This window comes from Leucoraja erinacea, chromosome 22, assembly GCF_028641065.1.
Source record: "Leucoraja erinacea ecotype New England chromosome 22, Leri_hhj_1, whole genome shotgun sequence".
Taxonomy (NCBI): domain Eukaryota; kingdom Metazoa; phylum Chordata; class Chondrichthyes; order Rajiformes; family Rajidae; genus Leucoraja; species Leucoraja erinaceus.
The window spans coordinates 6,132,514-6,154,345 of record NC_073398.1 but is presented as its reverse complement, the minus strand read 5'-3'; the positions used below and the strand labels follow the sequence as shown (position 1 = coordinate 6,154,345).

General features: G+C 47.4%; 1 protein-coding gene across 11 annotated transcripts in view; it reads right to left on the bottom strand.

The window, feature by feature from the left end:
• Nucleotides 1–21,832, bottom strand: part of sox5 (SRY-box transcription factor 5) — a 398,924-nt gene that overhangs the window by 143,752 nt on the left and 233,340 nt on the right. For all 11 annotated transcript variants that reach the window (XM_055652833.1, XM_055652831.1, XM_055652834.1 and 8 more), the window contains 3 exons: nucleotides 15,061–15,147; nucleotides 6,683–6,855; nucleotides 1,507–1,575 (listed from right to left, as the gene is read on the bottom strand). In XM_055652833.1, the coding sequence (XP_055508808.1) occupies nucleotides 1,507–1,575; nucleotides 6,683–6,855; nucleotides 15,061–15,147 (329 nt within the window). The remainder of the gene's footprint in view (nucleotides 1–1,506; nucleotides 1,576–6,682; nucleotides 6,856–15,060; nucleotides 15,148–21,832) is intronic.

Genomic DNA, 21,832 nt, shown 5'->3' with positions numbered 1-21,832 from the left:
GCCCTATGTACAGCATGGAAACAGGCCCTTCCACCATGCCGATCATCGAGCTCCTGTTCACACTAGTTTTCTGTGTTATCCCACTTTCTCATCCACTCTCACCACACTGGGAGCAATTTGCAAAGGGCTAAGTAACCTACAAACCCACGTGTCTTTGGGGTGTTGGGAGGAAACCGGAGCCCCCGGAGGAAACCCACACGGTCACAGGGAGATCGTGCAAACTCCACGCACAGACAGACAGCACCCGAGGTCAGGCCCCAAGGTCGAGCCAGGGTCTCTGGCGCTATGAGGCTACAGCTCCACCAGCTGCGATATTGTGCTGCACTTATCATTTTGTCAACCGGCTTAGAGGGATATGGGCCAAAAGCAGGCAGGTGGGACTAGTATACATGGGACATGTTGGCCAGCATGGGCAGGTTGGGCTGAAGGGCCTGTTTCCTTGCTGTAATGCTCTATAACTCTTTTTCTTCTCAACTCTGGCGAATACAGGCATTGTCCACTCAATCTCCCCTCTGTGGTGAATCTTCATTGCTCTCTCTTGGTCAAGCATGCTATTCTTTTTAGATAAGGGGTCCCAAAGCGATACACATTTCCCCAGAGGTGGTCTCACCAAGGCCCTCCAGTTTGACACCACCCCCTGCTCACGGTTCAGTGGCCAGTCTTGGCGGACAAACCCCGACCGGAGATGAAGAGACACTGCGGGTCAGGACCATGGTGGTGATAATGACCACAGCAACTGTGGGTAGAACAACCTGGGTAAAGGTTGGTCCACCGGCCCCACACTGCGCCCAGCACTCATCAGTTGCAGGTCTGCGCAGTCGCAATAAATGCAACAAATTACCACAATTACAAATGATGCAAAATATATTCTGGCTTCAGGTGATCTCGTGAGGCTTCAACCTCCGTTACTCAACACACACACATATTCAGACGCAAACGCACACATGCATGCACACACACATATACAGACACACACACGCAAACGCACACATGCACGTCACACACACACATATACAGACACACACATGCACGCACGTACACACACATATACGCACACGTATGGACACATACGCACACGCACGCACAAATATGCACACACATATGGACACACATGTACACACACACGCACACACGCACACACACACACACCCATGCATACACACACGCGCGTACACACACGCACATACACACGCATACACACCCACATATACACACATACATATACACAGTCACCAACACATACGTGTACGCGTACACACACACATACATACACACATGTACATATACACTCTCACACATACACACACATGTACATACACACACGTGTATATGCATATACACTTACATAGGTACAAACATCACACAGCCACATACGTATACATAAACATACGCACACACACACACTCACTCACTCACACACAATTACTGAGGTTGCTAATGAATCTTCTCCTAGACTGGAGATGAAGGCAAGGCATAGATAACAAAGCAAGACAAAGAGTCTCTGACCTGGATCTGTTGCTGAAGGAGGTTGATCTTGTGTTGTTGTTGTAACAGCTGTTGTTGTTGCCTTGCTATCTGCGGGAGAGAGAATGGAATGAGGATGCTTTAGTATCAAGGGAAAGTGAATACATCACTGTGCAACAATATTCCATTATACTTTCCCTTATTTATCCCAGTGCCACCTCTATTTGCTTCCTAGTAGACTCAAGGAAGCACAGAAGCTGAAATCTTGAGCAAACCACAAAGTGCTTTAGTCTGGCGGACAAACAAGGAAGTGCAGACACTGGTTTACAGGAAAAGACACAAAGTGCTGGAGTAACTCGGCGGGTCAGGCAGCATCTCTGGAGAACATGGATAGGTGACGATTCAGGTTGGGACCCTTCTTCAGACTGAGGTGTCGGAAACAATGATGACGACAATCATACTAATTGTCACATGTACCAAGGTGACAATGACAGCTTGGTACATGTACAGCTCGGGGGGGGCGAAACGTTGCCTATCTCCTTCACTCCATAGATGCTGCTGCACCCGCTGAGTTTCTCCAGCATTTTTGTGTACCTTCGATTTTCCAGCATCTGCAGTTCCTTCTTAAAAGACTATTTCTGTATACTTGCTAAGTGAGCGATGGGGGTGTGGCAATACTCTACTGGACAGTTTGTACGAAAAAGACTTTCACTGGGCCAGCACTTCGCACATGTAACAGTAAAAGCACCAAGAACATCGATCACCCATTCAGACTAGTTTGGTCATCAGATTACCGCATCCGTATTGAACACACTGGGGGCAATTTACAGAGGGCTAATTAAACTACAAACCCGCACGTCTTTGGGATGTGGGGGGGAACCGGAGCGCCCGGAAGGAAACCCCGCGCGCAACGTGCAAACTCCACACACGGACAGCGCTCGAGGTCAGGATCGAACCCGTGTTTCTGGCGCTGTGAGGCAGCAACTCGCAGGCGGCCTCATGTTGTAAGGCATCACACAAATTAAACTGGAAATACAACTTAATTAGACTAACAATCGGCTAACCATGCTACACTGGAAGATTAGTTGCAGTACACAGTTGTGACTTGCTGGCAGATTGCAATTCAGAAGTTGATTGCTAGTTCATCAGGAACAAAAGCTGCCAAGCCGACCAAAAGATACAAAGTGAAATGACACAATACTAATTAAATGAAGTGATTTTTATTGTCTACCACCACTGTTGTTACACTCATCGCAATTTTTTGCTTTGTTGCAGATTACAACTGATTATTTCAAGGTAAAACTGTCTTTTAATTACAGCACAATTAAAACAGCAAACAGGCAAATGAATGAGCTCGTAAATTGTGCTCTTACTAATAACAAACCTTTGACATATGCATGTGTACGATGAATGGCGACGTGTGATAGGAAGCCAATTCCTTATTATTAGGGTAAATAATTTATTATCCATCAGGACAAAAGACTATTCACGCTGTAGACTTTGACCGTTTTTTTAACCAAGTCACCTGCGGCATGTTTTTTATCGCGATGAAGGCGAATTGTTTTCCTGCAGCAGAATGAAGATAAATCCGCCCTTCGTTTTTATCTTATTATTCCCAGGCAACTGTGGGGCGGCGAGGCGGTAGAGCTGCTGCCTTACAGCGTCAGAGACCCCGGTTCGATTCTGACCTGCGGGTGCTGTCTGTGCAGAGTTCGCATGTTCTCCCCTGTGACCGTGTGGGTCTGGAGCACCACGCGGTCATGGGGTGAACGTACAAACTCCGTACGGACAGCACCCTTGGGTCAGGATCGAACTCGGATAACAAGTTCATATGTAATAGGAGCAGAATTTAGACCATTCGGCCCATCAAGTCAATTATGGTCGATCTATCTCTCAATCCCATCTCCTGCCTTTTCCCCATAACCCTCGACACTCTTACTAACCAAGAATATATTTGTCTCCGCATTAAAAATATCCATTGACGTGGCCTCCACAGCCTTCTGTGGCAAAGAATTCCCCAGATTCACCACTCTCTGACTGAAGAAATTCCTCTTCATCTCCTTTCTAAAGGTACGTCCTTTTATTCTGAGGCTGTGGCCTCTGGTCCTGGACTCTCCCACTAGTGGAAACATCCTCTCCATATCCACTCTATCCAGGTCTTTCACGATTCGGTAAGTTTCTTTGACGTTCCACCCCCTCATCCTTCTAAACTCCAGCGAGTCTGTGGCACTATGAGGCAGTAGCTCTACCGCTGCGCCACTGCGCCACCGAATAATTGTGTCTTTATCTTTTACCAAAGTGTCACTTTCTTAAACTACCCTTGTAGCCTTGACAGCAACAATAGGCTGGCACGGTGGTGCATTGGTAGAGTTGCTGCCCAGACTATGGGTGCTGTCTATGGGAGTTTGTACGTTCTCCCCATGACCTGCGTGCTGTTTTTCTCCAAGATCTTTGGTTTACTTCCACACTCCAAATACGTACAGATTTGCAGGTTAATTGGCTTGGTGTAAATGTAAATTGTCCCTAGTGTGTGTAGTATAGTGTTAGTGTGTGGCGATTGCTGGTCGGTGCAGACTCGGTGGGCCAAAGGGACGGTTTCCGTGCTGTATCTCTAAAGGGCCTGTCCCACTTGGCTGTCATTGCGCCTTATTTATGCGTCATATGTAAAATAGGTCGACGCACCGTGATGCGCATCGTCACGCGCAAATCATGCGTCAGCACAGCCGTCTGGTGCGCGTGACATCATTAGAATACCTTGCGGCGCGCAGCAGGACGTTGACGCAAGAACGTTGATGCACGGTGACGTAACCATGCGTCACCACGTGATACACGTGAGACGTCGGGATGCCAACATACGACGGCAATGCATCAGCATGCGCACCCAATGCGTCAGCGTGCGTACGCGATACGTCGCGCAGGTGACGAGCGAGGATTTTGTTCCTGTACTAAACCCTGGAGCGCCGCGCGATACGGCACGCCACAGTATACGATTCCACACCACACACGTCACGACGCGACGACCTAATTGACATATAACGCGTAAATAAGGCGCAAATGACGGCCAAGTGGGACAGGCCCTCAAGGTAGTAGACTAAACTAAACTCAACATGACAAAGCAGAAAGCAATGGTATTGTCTATATGGAAGGTCGGCACAAAATGCTGGAGTCACTCAGCAGGATAGGCATCATCTCTGGGGAGAAGGAATGGGTGACGTTTCGGGTCGAGACCCTTCTTCACACATTCCTTCTCTCCAGAGATGCTGCCTGTCCCGCTGTGTTACTCCAGCATTTTGTGTCTACCTTCGATTTAAACCAGCATCTGCACTTCTTTCCCACATGGTATTGCCTATATCTTTGATTTAATTAAAGACAGATTTAGACAGACTGGGATGCTTAAGGAAAGGGCGATTTATTAAATTTGGTTTATCACACTAAACGAGATGTGCGCTCAGAACCAATGTGCAACTGCTCGCTCTGTCTAGAGCAGTACTTTGCTGCTGGATAGCCTGTAGCACAAATTAAGGTGAAAGCTACCTGAATGTACAGTATTCCACATCAGGCATCCAAGTGGATCGCCCTGAAGGCAAAGAATGTCGGATTTAATCAACAGTCCGTGAGGTGTTAAGGTAGGCCAATTGGTTTTCACAGTCCTGATGGTTTTTATGCCATTACAGTTAACACCAAGATGTGAGCAGTTCCTTCCAACTCACTCATTACCATTGTTGCACTTGCTGCATCCATGTAAGCAGTACAGTTAGTACACACAGCATTCAGTGAAAAGAAAGGCTCACTCCGCTCATAGAGTCATACAGCATGGAAACAGGCCCTTTGGCCCAACTTGCCCACGCCGACCAACATGGCCCATCCACGCTGAATCCCATCTGCCCGCGTTTGGTCCATATCCCTCTAAACCTAGTATGTGTAGGAAAGAACTGCAGATGCTGATGGAAATCGACGACAGACACAAACTGCTGGGGTAACTCAGCGGGACAGGCAGCATCTCTGGAGAGAAGGAATGGGTGACGTTTCAGATCGAGACCCTTCTCCAGACCGATCCGTTTCGGGTCGAGACCCTTCTTCAGTCTGACCCGAAACGTCACCCATTCCTTCTCTCCAGAGGCACTGCCTGTCCCGCTGAGTTACTCCAGCATTTTGTGTCTTCCCTCTAAACCTATCCTCACCATGTACCTGTCCAAATGTTTTTTAAACATTGTGATAGTACCTGCTTCAACCATCAGTTCATTCCATATACCTACCACCGTTTGTGTAAAAAAGCTTCTCCTCAGGTTCCTATTAAATCGAGGTGGCACGGTGATGCAGCAGTAGAATTACTGCCTTACAGCGCCAGAGGCTGGGTTTGATCCTGACTATGGGTGCTGTCTGTATGGAGTTTGTACATTCTCCCCATGATCTGAGTGGATTTTTCCCAGGTGCTCTGCTTTCTTCCCACACTCCAAAGGTCAGTAGACTAATTGGCTTTGGTAAAAATTGCAAATTGTCCCTAGTGTGGAGGATAGTGCCAGTGTATGGGGTGATCGCTGGTCAGCACGGACGCGGTGGGCCGAAGGGCCTGTTTCCGCGGTGTATCGTTAAACTAATCTAAGCAGGTCAGAGCAATGGATACAAAATGTGTAGGAAGGAACTGCAGATGCTGGTTTACACCGAAGATGGACACACAAAATGCTGGAGTAACTCAACGGGACAGGCGGCATCTCTGGAGAGAAGGTATGGGTGATGTTTCCAATCGAGACCCTTCTTCAGACCTTCTTCAGTAGTCTGAAGGGGGATCTCGACCCGAAACGTCACCCATTCCTTTTCTCCAGAGATGCTGCCTGTCCCGCTGAGTTATCGCAGCATTTTGTGTCTATAAGCGACCCAAAATGGTCCTTTGAGAGCCATACACCGCCCAACATGTCCCATCTACCCCAGTCCCACCTGCCCGCGTTTGGCCCATATCCCTCTAAACCTGTCCTATCCATGAGATCCATGAGCCATCCACCCATTTGTGAAAGTATGGATGGTGTGAAAAGTTTGCCACCGGACGGCCACTGATAAATGTGGCCCGTCGCTGGTGAACGTTAGATGGACACAAACTGCTGGAGTAACTCAGCCGGGACAGGCGGCGTCTCTGGAGAGAAGGAATGGGTGACGTTTCGGGTTCAGACTTTCCCCCGGCTCTGGGCGGTCTGGTTCACGCCCCGCTCTGAGTTACACTTACTTGTTCCTGCTGCTGCTTGGCCAGCTCCATCTGCTGCCGCTGCTTCTCGATCTGCGAGGCCGCGAGCTTCTTCTGCTCGTCGTGCGCCGCCAGCAGCTGCTCCCGCAGGCTGGTCAGCTGGTTGATCATCGCCATCAGTTGCCGCTCCTTCTCCGCCAGGCTCTCAGGGGTCCCTGCCGCCAGCGGGGAGAGGGAGGGGTGGACGGGGAGAGGGTGGGAGAAGGAAGGTGGGGCGGTGGAGTGATGAACAGAACGAGAGAGAGAGAGAGGAGGAATGATTAGATAGAAACATAGAATGAATGAATGAATGAATGAATGAATGATTGAATGAATGATTGAATGAATGAATGAATGTATGAATGAATGAATGAATGAATGCATGAATGAATGAATGAATGATTGAATGCATGATTGAATGAATGAATGATTGAATGAATGAATGATTGAATGAATGAATAAGTTAATCGGCCATGTATGTTCACATACAAGGAATTTGCCTTGGTGCTCTACTCGCAAGTGACCACATGGCGTACAGTGACAAATAAAACATTAAACATTAATAATAAAACATTATCGATTAAACATGTGAATTAAATAAAATAGCAGAGCAAAAGGAGGCCACAGATTTTTGGTTATTGAGTAGAGCTACTTCTCGTGGAAAAAAAATGTTTTTATGTCTGGCTGTGGCAGCTTTGACAGTACGGAGTCGCCTTCCAGAGGGAAGTGATTCAAGGAGTTTGTGAAACAGGAAATTAGGTGCCCATTCGGCCCCTTCAAGCCAGCACCGCCATTCAATATGATCATCTAAAATCAGTAGCCCGTTCCTGCTTCATCTCCATATCCCTTGATTCATTTAGCCCTAAGAGCTACAGTAAATCTAACTCTCTCTCTTGAAGACACAAAATGCTGGAGTAACTCAACTGCGTCTCTGGATAAAAGGAGTAGGCGACATTCATAAGACATCTTGGAGTAGAATCAGGCCATTCGGCCCATCGAGTCTACTCTGCTGATCTATCTTTCTCTCTCAACCCCGTTCTCCTGCCTTCTTCAGCACCACGAGCATATCTGCCCCACCACCACCCCTGGCATCAGGGAAAAAAGGTGCTGACTGTCCAACCTATCTCGGCCTCTCGTGATTTGATACACGGAACCTCCGACATTCCAGTGAAAATAATCCAAGTCTGTCCAACCTCTCCCTGTAGCTAATGCTCTCGAATCCAGGCAGCGTTCTGGTAAACTTCCTCTGCACCCTCTCCAAAGCCTCCACATCCTCCCTGTAAAGGGGCGACCAGAACTGCATGCAATACTCCAAATATTGCCCAACCAACGTCCTATTAAGCATCATCGTGGCTTCCTGACCCTTATAATCAATGCCCCGACCTATGAGAGCAAGCATTCCACATGTCTTTTTTACCACTCTGTCTACTACCTGTGTTGCCGCTTTCAGGGAGTTCATGGACCACAGATCCCTGTGTACATCAATGCTGTTAAGAGTCTTGCCGTCACACGCCTGTAATCGCCCAAAGAGTCGTACCTTTCTCTGGTCGCCGCTGGATTTTCAACATGTTGAACATTTTCGGCCACCTGCTGCGATTATGACGGGTACCGGCAGTCGCCGAAAAAAATCAGCGTCTCTTCTTCCTGAGGAGACTGAAGAAGGTCCATCTGTCTCCTCAGATCCTGGTGAACTTCTACCGCTGCACCATCGAGAGCATCCTTACCAACTGCATCACAGCATGGTATGGCAACTGCTCTGTCTCCGACCGGAAGGCCTTGCAGAGGGTGGTGAAAATTGCCCAACGCATCACCGGTTCCTCGCTCCCCTCCATTGAGTCTGTCCAAAGCAAGCGCTGTCTGCGGAGGGCGCTCAGCGTCGCCAAGGACTGCTCTCACCCCAACCATGGACTGTTTACCCTCCTACCATCCGGGAGGCGCTACAGGTCTCTCCGTTGCCGAACCAGCAGGTCGAGGAACAACTTCTTCCCAGCGGCTGTCACTCTACTCAACAACGTACCTCGGTGACTGCCAATCACCACCCCCTCCGGACACTTATTATTATTTATTCAAATCATTTGCTATGTCGCTCTTCCAGGGAGATGCTAAATGCATTTTGTTGTCTCTGTACTGTTCACTGACAATGACAATTAAAATTGAATCTGAATCTGAAAATTGCAGCCTGATCCGCTGAGTTACTCCAACATTTTGTGGCTTCAAGAGAGTTAGATTTACTGTAGCTCTTAGGGCTAAAGGACAGGCCCTTTACATTTGACCTCCCAAAGTGCCACACCTCGCACTTGCTCGGATTAAACTCCATCTGCCATTGCTCCGCCCATTTCTGCAGCTGATCTATATCCCGCTGTAAACGTTGACAGCCTTCCTCACACAGTCTGTGACCCCAGCAATCTTGGTGTCATCTGCAAAGTTACTAACCAACCTGTTACGTTTAAATCCAAGTCATTTCCATGTTACCACAAACAGCAGAGGTCCCAGCACAGATCACTGCGGGACTCCACTAGTCACAGACCTCCAGCCTGAATATTGCTCTTCCACCACAGCAAGATAGTCTTCTATCAGCAAGCCAGTTCTGAATCCATACAACCCAAGTCACTCGTTCTCCTGTGCATCTTAATCTTCTGGATCAGCCTACCATGGGTACGTTATCAAAGGCTTCGCTAAAATCTATGTATACTATATTCTCCAAAGATCCTATAGCGGAGCAAGATAGGCCACTCCTGCTAAATGCAATGGGCTGACGTGTAGTACGCAACGGAGCGGAACGTGGGCCTTTTTTTCATCCATTTCAGTAACCAGACCCAAACCGACTCGCAGTGTAATCAACGTTGCGGGGAAACAGTTTGTGTTAATAAATTATAATTCTGAAAACGAGGAGAAGATTTTTCCAAAAAAACGTTTATTTTTACGAGGATGTTTCCGTAACTGGCTTCCGTCTCCGCACTAGTATCCTACGGGATCTTTGGTGCGGGGACGGAAGCCGGTTATGGAAATGGGGCCGAAAATTACCCACGAATCTGCCCATGGCCGTACCACGTCTTTTTCGTCGAGTGATCTATCTTGCTCGCTGTAGGATCTTTGATATCCACCGTCCGATAGCCCCGGCCACTCCCTCTCCTCCCCTCTCCCATCGGGCGAAATGTATAGAAGTGTGAAAACGCACACCTCCAGATTCAGGGACAGTTACTTCCCAGCTGTTATCAGGCAACTGGACCATCCAACCCTAACTAGAGAGTAGTGCTGAGCTACCATCTACCTCATTGGTGACCCTCGGACTCTCTTTGATCGGACTTTACTGGCTTTACCTTGCACTAACTGTTATTTCCGTATCATATATCTACACACTGTGAACGGCTCGACTGTAATCATGTATTGTCTTACCGTTGACTGGTCAGCACGCAACAAAAGCTTTTCACTGTACCTCGTAACAAACTACACTAATCTAAACTAATTTTAGTGGCTTCCTCGTGAATCTTTTCTGCATCCTAGGCAACTTAATTGCATGCAAAGCTTGGCTGTGGTTTGGTTAAAAAAAAACAGTTGTACAGGCAGAGAAGAGGGCTTTCTGGTACAGCTTGCGTGATCAGCTATTGCCAAGGTAAATGTCACACTGCTGGGAAATCAGACGATCTTATTGAGGTGGCGATGCTTCCAACGCAAGTGTCTTTGACTCCGGCAAGCTCCCCGCATCCCAGAATATATTCGGAATGAACTTGTTCCATGGCTCGGAGTGGATTGGGAAGCCGCAGCTTGCTTTTGATTGAAGTGAGACAAAAAGACTTGAGGGAAAAAGAGGCGAGGAGCGCTGAAATGGGATTGGAACACAACTAATTGGAAGAACTTGCAATTATTGTAAGTCAGTGGATATTATCATGGCAGAGACAGACAAATTGTATATTAGAACTGGTGGCTGTGGAGAGGATGCTTCTACTAGTGGCAGAAACTAGGACCAGAGGTCATAGCCTCAGAATTAAAGGACGTTCCTTTGGGAAGGATTTCTTTAGTCAGGGACTGGTGAATCTGAGGAAATCATTGCCACCGAAGGCTGAGGAGGCCGCTAATTGATCAAGAAATTCTTATTTAGAACTTATTTAGGTGTCAGGGGTTATGGGGAGAAGGCAGGAGAATGGGCTTTGGAGGCAGAGATCAGCCACGATTGAATGGCGGAGCAGACTCGATGGGCTGAATGGCCTGATTCTACTCCTATAACTTGTGAACTTGTGAACTCTATAGTTGATTACCAGCTTGAGTCCGGTTTGGTCTCATGATGCTTGCTGCCCTCCCAGAGAAGTAAATGTACTAAACCTGACTCCCTTTATCCTGTATCTGTACACTGAGGAAGGTTCGATTGTAATCGTGTATTGCCTTTCTGCTGGCTGGATAGCAACGCAACAAAAGCTTTTCACTGTACCTCGGTACACGTGGCAGTCATAAACTAAACTAAATTAAGCTAAACTATTTGAACAGATTGGGGAGAAAGCAATCCACGAGATCTTGCACAAATAGGTTAGTGGGATTTGCTTTCGTTTATTAATGTCACGTGTATTGAAGTACAGTAAATATCCTTTTTATTGCAGTCCAGTCAGCGGAAAGACTATACATGATTACAATCATGCCACCCACAGTGTACAGATACAGGACAAAGGGTAATAATGTTTAGTGCAAGATAAAGTCCAGTGAAGTCCGATTAAAGATAGACCAAGGGTCTCCAATGAGGTAGATGGAAGGTCAGAACCAAAGGTCCTACAGCGAGCAAGATAGATCACTCGACGAAAAAGACGTAATACAGTCATGGGCAGATTCATGGGTAGTTTTCAGCCCCATTTCCATAACCGGCTTCCGTCTCCGCACCAAAGACCCCGTAGCGGAGCAAAGATACTAGTGCGGAGACGGAAGCCGGTTACGGAAACATCCTCGTAAAATTAAAAATTATTTGGTAAAAATCATCTCCTCATTTTCAGAATTATAATTTATTAACACAAACTGTTCCCCCGCAACGTTGATTACACTACGAGTTGGGTCGGGTCGGGTCCGGTTAGTGAAATGGATGAAAAAAAGGCCCACGAACTGCTCCGTTGTGTACTACACGTCAGCCCATTGCATTTAGCAGGAGTGGTGTATCTTGCTCCGCTATAGGCTCTTTGGTCAGAACTGCTCTCTAGTTGGTAATGGGATGGTTCAGTTGCCTGATACCAGGTGGGAAGAAACTGTCCCTGAATCTGGAGTCAGCACCTGAGTCGTGGCCTGAATGTATAATTGCTTAACTACTCAATGTTGATCGATGTGATGAAGAGCTCCTCGTTTATAAAACAAGTTACATTAAATGCAGACATAGTCTTTGATATGGAGTCACAGAGATACAAATCTTTGATGGTGCAGCTAAATAATTATAGAGAGATGAGAGATCTCAAAGGTTTCTACAGGGTGGAGTCATGCAATTTGGTCGTTGGAATAAAGGCATAGACTATTTTCCAAATGGTGAGAAAATTCAGAAATTGGAGGTGCAAAGGGACTTGGGAGTGCTGGTGCAGGATTCCTAAAAAGTTTATTTTGCACATCGAATTGGTTGTAAGGAAGGCGAATGCAATGCTAGCATCGATTTTGAGAAAGCTTGAATACAAACACAGGGATGTAATGCTGGCTTTATAAGGCACTGGTTAGACCGCATTTGCAGTATTGTGAGCAGTTTTGGGCCCCATATCTGAGGAAGGATGTGCTGGCGTTGGAGAGGGTCCAGAGGAGGTTTACGAGAATGATCCCAGGAATGATTGGATTAACATATGACAGCGTTTGTCGGCACTGGGCCTGTACTCGCTGGAGTTTAGAACGATGATGGGGGGGGGACCACCTTGAAACTTACCGAATGGTGAAAGGCCCAGATAGAGTGGATGTGGGGAGGATGTTTCCATTAGTGGGAGAGTCTAGGACCAGAGGGCACAGCCTCAGAATAACAGGACGTACTTTTATGTAATTCCACAGATACAGACGCACAATTATGTAATTACACAGATACAGTCACAAGTATACACAAACACATAAAAACACACATGTACACTGACACGAGTATACACAAACTCATAAAAACACACATGTACACGGACACAGACGCACACGCACTCACACAAGTATACACTAACACGTACAGACACACGCAGAAACAGACACAAATATACATACACATTGCCACATACACACACATAAACCCACACACACATATATAGAAACACACAGATATACCCACACACAGACACACACGCTCAAATATACGCCAACAAATATAGACACACACACACACACACACACATATACATAAACACATGTACAGCCACACACACAAATGTACACAAACACATGTAGACACAACGCACACACACACACACACACAGAGTCCCATTTACAAGCCACTAATTCCAGACGATAATGGTGTGTTTGTGATCCCTCTACATGGGAGTTTACATTCCTGCCTGCCTTCAGCTGGTGTATGAAAGGATCTGGTCTCCATTCTCGCGGCTGGCCCAGCTTCACCAGGCTCCAGGCTAGCCTCTCGGACAGGGCAGATGACCTCACAAGAAGGTGCGAGTGAGATTCATTTGCCCCCGGAGGGCAACTCTCCCCAACAATGGACAATAATCGCAACTGTCACGGCAGGCAGTTAGTCTGCGGGGGGAATGGACCAGTGGCTGTTTTTTAACAGCTCACTGTGCAGCCTGGCCCTTTAGATGTGTGTCTGAAGGGGATCGGCAAAAACAGAAAAGACCTTCTGTTAAAATGTCAAGAGGAGAAAAGAAGCCTCTCCTTTCATGGCAGAGCGGCAGGAATGTCGATTGTCTTCCCTCAGCGGTCCATGGAAGTTCGCCCAGTGTTTTGTGCTCTCCCCGCACAAGAGCGATCGGTAATGATCTTCAGGGGGAGATTATAAAGACGCACGAGATTTGCAGCAGCACTCCTTGCAGCTCTAAGGCACAGATGAACCACAAAATAAACAGGCTCCGTCAAAAAAAAACTGTCCTTAATAGCTAACTGGGGAACCTTTGACCAAAATGGTTGGCGAATGCCATGTTGTTGAATGGTTTGTAAATGGCAATAACTCACATTCTTAAGTATCTGTTCCATATTTAAAACAAAAGGCTCAAAACTACCACTAGTCCATTGGATTGCATTTGATAGACATTGAAAATGGTGCATGAAGCCTTTTGAACTGTGGATTGCAGTCAATGGGTGTTTAAGTTTAATTGACAATGCTGGTATATTTAAGGAGCTGTTGTCTAGACTGGGTTATCCTCATTTCTTTTTGTTCCACTGGCATTATGTGGAGGTCAGACGTGGCAGAATCAACAGGACCTACAATCTCAAAGCTGTGCATTATTAAACATATTTATAAAACAGTAGCTCTCTTCTTCGCGAGTCTATTACAGGAATTGCCACTGTGTGCTCTTTAATGAAGAAGCAGAGACCAAACCAGGTTCCGGAGAAAATCCCTGACTTATCGTCAGAACTACTGAGCCAGATCCTTGCCCAAATATGACATGAGATGGCTTTGTGATGTTGCAAAAACAAATTATGAGGCCTGACAAAAATATCTTGCCATTCAAAGTTATTTTCAGTGGGCTGCATCCTGTTCGGTTTACAGTCAAGTTACTTTCTTTAAACACACACAGACCACACAGATGCACACACACACACACACACACACACACACACAATCTCAGACACAGGCAAACATACACGGACAACACACACACACACACACAATCTCAGACACAGACAAACATACACGGACACACACACACACACACACACACACACACACACACACACACACACACACACACACATAGATACACACACACACAAATTCACACGCACATGCACACAGACACATACACAACCTCAGACACACGCAAACATACATGGACACACACACACACACACAAACATAGACACACACACACAAATTCACACACACACACACACACACACACACACACACACACACACACACACACACACACTCAAAAGAGATACACACAAACAAACTCACACACAAACTCAGATACACAGAGGGACACACAAACAGACACACACACAAACATGGACACACGCACGTACACACATGCAGGCACACACACACACTCAAACAAAAGCCACACACAAATACACAAACACACACACAAACACAGGCACGGAGAAGTAAACACACACACACACACACACACACACACACACACACACACACACAAACACAGACACACACACACACACAACACAACAAATAATGACAAGAGACATATTCAGGTCGGCCACAAGCACAAATACAGAAGCAGGGAGAGGGAGCAAGGACAAATTGAATTGATCATTTACCCAACCTTTAATCTCCCCGATGTGTCCTGATCCCATGGCGAGAAGCTTGTCCTTCCAGTCCTTTGATAACAGCTTCTCGATGCTCGGAGTTTCTGGTGGGGGCAAACGCGGAGAGAGATTTTTTTTCAAAGAGAGGTTTAATCTGCCACAAAAGCCCATGCAAAGTTCAGCTGCACAATAAAGCATCACTTCCCATCTCACTGTCCATGCGTCTAATCGTAAAAATAAAAAACCAGATAAGAATTATTTAATCATCTGCTCTTTGAAAATCATTAGCCTGACCGCAAACAATGAAACTGTTGTCATGTGCTACGATTGTCTAGGTTTCTGGAGAGCAACCATCTCGGCAGTTCACTGGCCGGCCTTTGCAGGTTTCCCCTCTGGATATAATAGCACGGACATAAAGGAGGATATTTTGACGTTTGTTCCAGCGGATCGAAAGAGTTGAGATGTGAAGTTGATGCCAAGTCACTTGATGAGGGATATTGCAGTAAGTCCTAAAAGCGGCCTTAACGAGCGAGGCCTTCCACACTGGGCTAAAGTCGTGGTGTCTACCCTTGATCGGTGAGCCGTTCGTTCTTCTCCCAGCTTCAAATTCCGCAGTGACTTCTACTCTCGCTAACTTCCGATGGTGCTTTAGAGGGAAGAGCAGGCTCGGCTTTTTTTTTTTACATTACTCGGGCCTGCCTGCTAAAGGATTGGAGGTGCAGCTGTGAGTTGCTGAAGTGAGGGAGGCAGTCGGGAGAAGCTGTTAGCAGCTGTCCCGCGCAAAACCCTGCCATCATCCCAACAGGTGCTTTGACACTCGCGAACAATGGGCCGAAGCAATGGCCCGTGTTCTGACATTGAAACTGAACAACAAATGGCCCGGGCGGTACGGTAACACAACTTGCTGTTAAACAGTCATATAGAGTCGTAGAGTGATACAGTGTGGAAACAGGCCCTTCGGCCCGACTTGCCCACACCAGCCAACAATGTCCCAGCTACAATAGTCCCACCTGCCTGCGCTTGGTCCATATCCCTCTTAACTTGACCTATCCATGTACCTGTTTAACTGTTTCTTAAACATTGGGATAGTCCCAGCCTCAACGACCTCCTCTGGCAGCTTGTTCCATACACCCACCACCCTTTGTGTGAAAAATATTATTCACTAACAGGTTTGATTATTCCCAGAGATATGCCGGGGATTTCCAACTGAAAAAGGTCTTGACCCGAAACGTCACCCATTCCTTCTCTCCAGAGATGCGGCCTGTCCCGCTGAGTTACTCCAGCTTTTTTGTGCCTATCTTTGATTTCTACCATGTTTCTTTGTTTAAAGCTTCCAGCCATTAGCAGCGTCGTTTCAGAAACAATTCAAGAAACAGAGTCCTTCCAAACTGCCTGCGTCAGCAAACCCCTCTCAGTGCCCGAGTGAGGGATGTGAAGCAAGCAATCAGAGGGCGGTGGAGGCAGGTTCTCTGGATACTTTCGAGAGAGAGCTAGATAGGGCTCTTAAAGATAGCGGATATGGGGAGAAGGCAGGATTGGGGATGATCAGCCATGATCACATTGAATGGGGGTGCTGGCTCGAAGGGCCAAATGGCCTACTCCTGCACCTATGGTCTATTGTCTAATGTCTAATATTCTCCATTCAATCAAGATTAAGCCATTTTACTTCATGCTGGAGGTTAATATTTCTGATCTTTTAACTTCTTCAATAATCAGAGAATTTGGGGGATACTCGATACGTCACCTTCTCCAGAGATGCTGCCTGAGCCGCTGAGTTACTCCAGCACTTTGAGTCTTTTTTTTTGTAAACCAGCAGCTGCAGTTCCTTGTTTCTCCAATATTGTATCTGTTTAGTTTGGAGATACAGCTCGGAAGCGGGCCCTTCGGCCCATCGAGTCCATGCCAACCAGCGGTCCCCGCTCACTAACACTATCCTACACACACTAGGGACAATATACATTAATACCAAGCCAATTAACCCACAAACCCGTACGTCTTTGGAATGTGGGAGGAAACCCAAGATCGCGGAGAAAACCCACGCAGGTCACGGGGAGAATGTACAAACTCCGTAGTCAGGATAGAACCTGGATCTCCGGAGCTGTAAGGCAGCAACTCTACCGCTGGGCCACCATGCTGCCCTTTCTCGGATTATTGAAGAAGTTAAAAGATCAGAAAAATTAAATTCCAGCGTAAAGATTTTAAAATAGCTTGATCTCGATACATTAGTTATTCACAGATTAAAGACCGGTGAACCAGTGCCACCCTGCCTTCATTGAAACACCATTACAATGGTTCAATGGCATTTTATTGTCACATGTCCCTAGGTAAAGTGTAATTCCTTTTTGCATGCAGCTCAGTTTAAATCTCCGGACACATCAGCACAATCAATACTTAAGCACAAGAGTGTAAAGGGCCTGTCCTACTTAGGCTATTTTAGACTTCCGGCGACTGTCATGGTCGTAGCAGGTCACCGAAAAAAACCGGCTACTGGACCCCCCCACGACATAAAATTTGAAATAGAATCTTTACTTTAACAACAACAAAAAAAACGAAGTCAGCACCAGCGGCAACCTACGTTAACCTGGCGACAACCTATGATAGAACCTATGTCAGGAGAAGTCAAGCTACGCTCATTGGCGTCAAACCAACTGTCGCTGACTGTCTCCGAACATTTTTCAACATGTTGAAAATCCAGCGGAGACTAGAAAGACGCTACGACTCTTTGGGCGACTGAGCGGACGACTCACGACCATGTGGCGCCTGTTGTCGCCTAAAAAAATCGCCTAAGTGGGACAGGCCCTTAAGAATATTGGATTGCACTGAAGCAGTTCGCAAGAGTTGCCACATTCCCAGCGCCATCTTGTACCCGTCCAGTTTCAAAGTTCTTGTAAAATACATACGATAATCAAAGGCCAGGTTGATTTATTTAAAAAAAACAAATCATTTTGTGTTGGAAGTTTGGCCGGTGTTGAGTAGGAGGCTTGAAACTCCCTGCAGCAGAGGCTGGGTTTGTTAAGGCATCACTAGTGCTTGCAGGAACGAATGGTAAAGTGTGCCACACCAAGTGGTTTACGCTTTCAGCTGGGGAGACGTGTGCACGATAGTTCCGATAGGCGGCGCAACTCTCGTCAGCAGCGGCCTCTGCAGCCCGTCTGCGTTTTTATTATTTTTTGTCTATGTTTTTATGTCGTTTGTGTTATTTTTTGTTGGGGTGTGTGTGTGGGGGGCTGGGGGTGGGGTGGGAGGAGGGGGGGGGTAACTTTTAAATCTCTCCCTGCACGGGAGACCCGACCTTTACTTTGTCGAGTCTCCGTTGTCGTTGGGGCTGCAACGAGGAGCGGCCTCCAACAGGAGAAGACCGGGGGACTCTGGTGCCGACGACTCACCTCACCGTCATGGAGCTGGCTGAGTCCGGAGCGGGCGGAGCAGTGGTGGAGCGCTGCTGCTGCTGCGGCCCGACCTCCGGAGATTCGGAGGCTGCAACTGCGGGTCTGGCGGACGGCGGCACCGGGAGCCCGCGGGTCACTGGAGGGAGACCGCTTTTCAGGGCTCCCGCAACGCGACTTCTCCCGCCCGAGTTGCGGGGTCGAAGAGCTCCTGGAGCGGGGCCTCACAGCACCGCCCCGCGCGGCTTGCAATGGCCGCGGGACTCTGCGAGCGCACGCCGGGGGCTCCAACATCAAGAACCCGGTGTGCGACCTTGCATCACCCGGCGTGGCTTTAATGGCCGCGGGACAATCGCCATCGCCAGCCGGGGGCTTTGACTTTGACTCTGACACCGGGGGGGTGCAGTGGAGAGATAAGTTTTTTTGGCCTTCCATCACAGCGATGTGATGGATGTTTATGTAAATTATGTTGTGTCTTGGGTCTATTTGTTTGTAATGTATTGCTGCAGAAACGTCATTTCGTTTGGACCTCAAGGGGTCCAAATGACAATTAAATTGTATTGTATTGTATTGTATTGTAGATAATAAGAGTTTAAAAAGATGTTGCAATCCCTATCCTATTCAAAGACAACACCGAGTTAAATGGAGAATCGAGGAACTGCAGAGTGCTGGAGTGACTCAGCGGGTCAGGCAGCATCCCTGGAGCACACGGCAGGGCAACACAGTGGCACAGGGGTAGAGTTGCTACCTCAGAGAGCCAGAGACCCAGGTTTGATCCGGACTGCGGGTGCTGTCTGTATGGAGTTTGCATGTTCATCCTGTGACCGTATAGGTTTTCTCCGGGTGCTCCGACTTCCTCCCACATCCCAAAGACGTGCAGGTTTGCAGGTTGATTTGATTCTGTAAATTGTCCCTGGTGTATCGGAGAGAACTAGTATACGGGTGGTCATCGTTCGGCGCGGGCTGAAGGGCCTGTTTCTACGCTGCATCTCTAAACTGAACAAAACTAAACATGGATAGGTGATGTTTTAGGATTAGGACCCTTCTTCAGTTTGCCCCAAAACGTCACCTATCCATGTTATCCTGAGATGCTGCCTGACCTACTGAGTTACTACAGCACTGTTTTTTGACTTTAGACTTTAGAGAGACTTTAGAGCATGGAAACAGGCCCTGTGGCCCACTGAGTCCACGTCGACCAGCGTTCACCCTGTACACGACACTATCCTACACACGAGGGACAATTTGCAATTTACTGAAGCCAATTTAATCTGCAAACCTGCACGTCTTTGGAGTGTGGGAGGAAACCGGAGCACCCGGAGAAAACCCACGTGGTCACGGGGAGAATGTGCAAACTCTGTACAGACAGGATTGAACCTGGGACACTGGTGCTGTCAGGCAGCAGTTCTACCACTGTGCCACCGTGCCGCACTAAACTAAACAAACTCTGCACAGACAGCACCCATGATTAGGATCAAACCCGGGTCTTTGGCGCTGTGAGGCAGCAACTCTACCGCTGCCCCACAGGGTTCTACAGGGTTGAATATTTCCCATGGAGGTGTTGGGGCCTAGTGGACAATTTAACGGCGAGCTTCCCGCCCCGTCCACACCAGGTATCAGAAGTCGCCTCCGACCCTTTTACCCCTTCACCACCCCTCCCCTCTCCTCTCTCCCTCCCGCCCGCGTCTATTATCTCGTACTTGTGGAGCTAGCAGCCGGCATTTAAGAGATCAGAATAAGTCAGCCCTGGCTAACAAAAGAGCCACTGTCCTGCAGCCAGCCTCAGACATGGTGTAAAGGAGCCCACAGGAAAAAGGCAGGCTCCAATTCTTGCCCGAACACAGTCGGCACATTGACTCCACTTGGCAAAGCCACCTCGCTGCTCCTGGCCTAGGCTGTGAACAGGGCTCGGGATTGAATAACCAATTATACAACCGCTGGCTGGATTTATCCAAGGGTTTTGCAAATTGTAATAATAGTACTGTATTCCCAAAGCGTTTTATCCCGCTCCAGACATGGTGTCATATCCCATCATGCTTAATTTACATTTTACAACATAATATACGTTGAATATCTCACAGCGACCCGAATACAATCACTTATTTCTGTTGAACGAGCCTGAGTAACAGTGTGGTTCAGTCCTGGGCCCACTTAAGACCACATTAATTCAATATTATATTTCCTGTCCGGGTCCCTTGTTAGTTTAAACTGTAACCCGTGTTAACTGAAAGAAATACATCACCAGCTTTGCTTCGTACACTATATCATCAGCATCTCAGTTTATTTTGCACAGGGGTTGGTGGGTGCCTGGAATGGGCGGACAGGGGGGAAGCTGGGGTTTAAGAGGCTTTTAGATAGGAACAGGGCCATGCAGGGAGTGGAGGGATATGGATCATATTTAGGCAGAGGAGATTAGTTTATTCTGGCCTCATGGACATTGGCGGCTGAAGGGCCTGTACCCGTGCTGTGCTTTCCTGAGAAGGAGAAACAAGCAGATGCTCATCATCCAAACAAGCAGATGCTAGCTTACAAGAAAGGACGCCAAGTGCTGGAGTAACTCAGCTGGTCAGGCGTTTGTCCATTTTCCAAGAGAATATGGATGGGTGACATTTTGGGTCGGGACCCTTCTTCAGACTGATCTCAGGGAGGAAATTTCTTATATTTAGTTTGGGGCAAAATTTCTGCGTATTGGTGGACTTTTCTAAACTATGATATTGTAACGAAAATGGTGCATATCTGGAAGGCTTTGTGTGTTTTAGCTTAGAGATACAGCACGGACACTCGCCCTTCGGCCCACCGAGTCCACACCAACCAACGATCCCCACATACTAACACACTATTCCTACACACACCAGGGCCAATTTTACATTTTTACCAAGGCAAATATCCGACAAACATGTACGTCTTTGGAGTGTGGGAGGAAACCGAAGATCTCGGAGAAAACCCACGCCGGTCACGGGGAGAAGGTACAAATGAACATACTCCGTACAGACAAGCACCCGCAGTCAGGATCGAGCCCTGGTCTCTGGCGCTGTAAGGCAGCAGCCCTACCGCTATGCCACCGTGTCACCCTATGTTTTAGAACATACAACATATCCTATGTTTTAAGGAACATATAAACAAGGTGTTGGCAGAGGAGGTGGTGGAGGTAGATACAATGACAAAGTTTGAAGGGGTCTTGGATAGGTGCATCGTGATCAGCTCAGACATTGTGGGCTGAAGGGCTTGTTCCTGTGTTGTACTTTTGTCTGTTCAATTATTCAAGTGAACAACATTCAACACATATAAATGAAATGAATTTAGGTGAAATGGGCAGATAAGTTTAACTTTAGTTTAAAAATACAGGATAGAAACAGGCCCTTCAGCCCATCGAGCCCATGCCAAACAATGATCACCCTTATTAGTC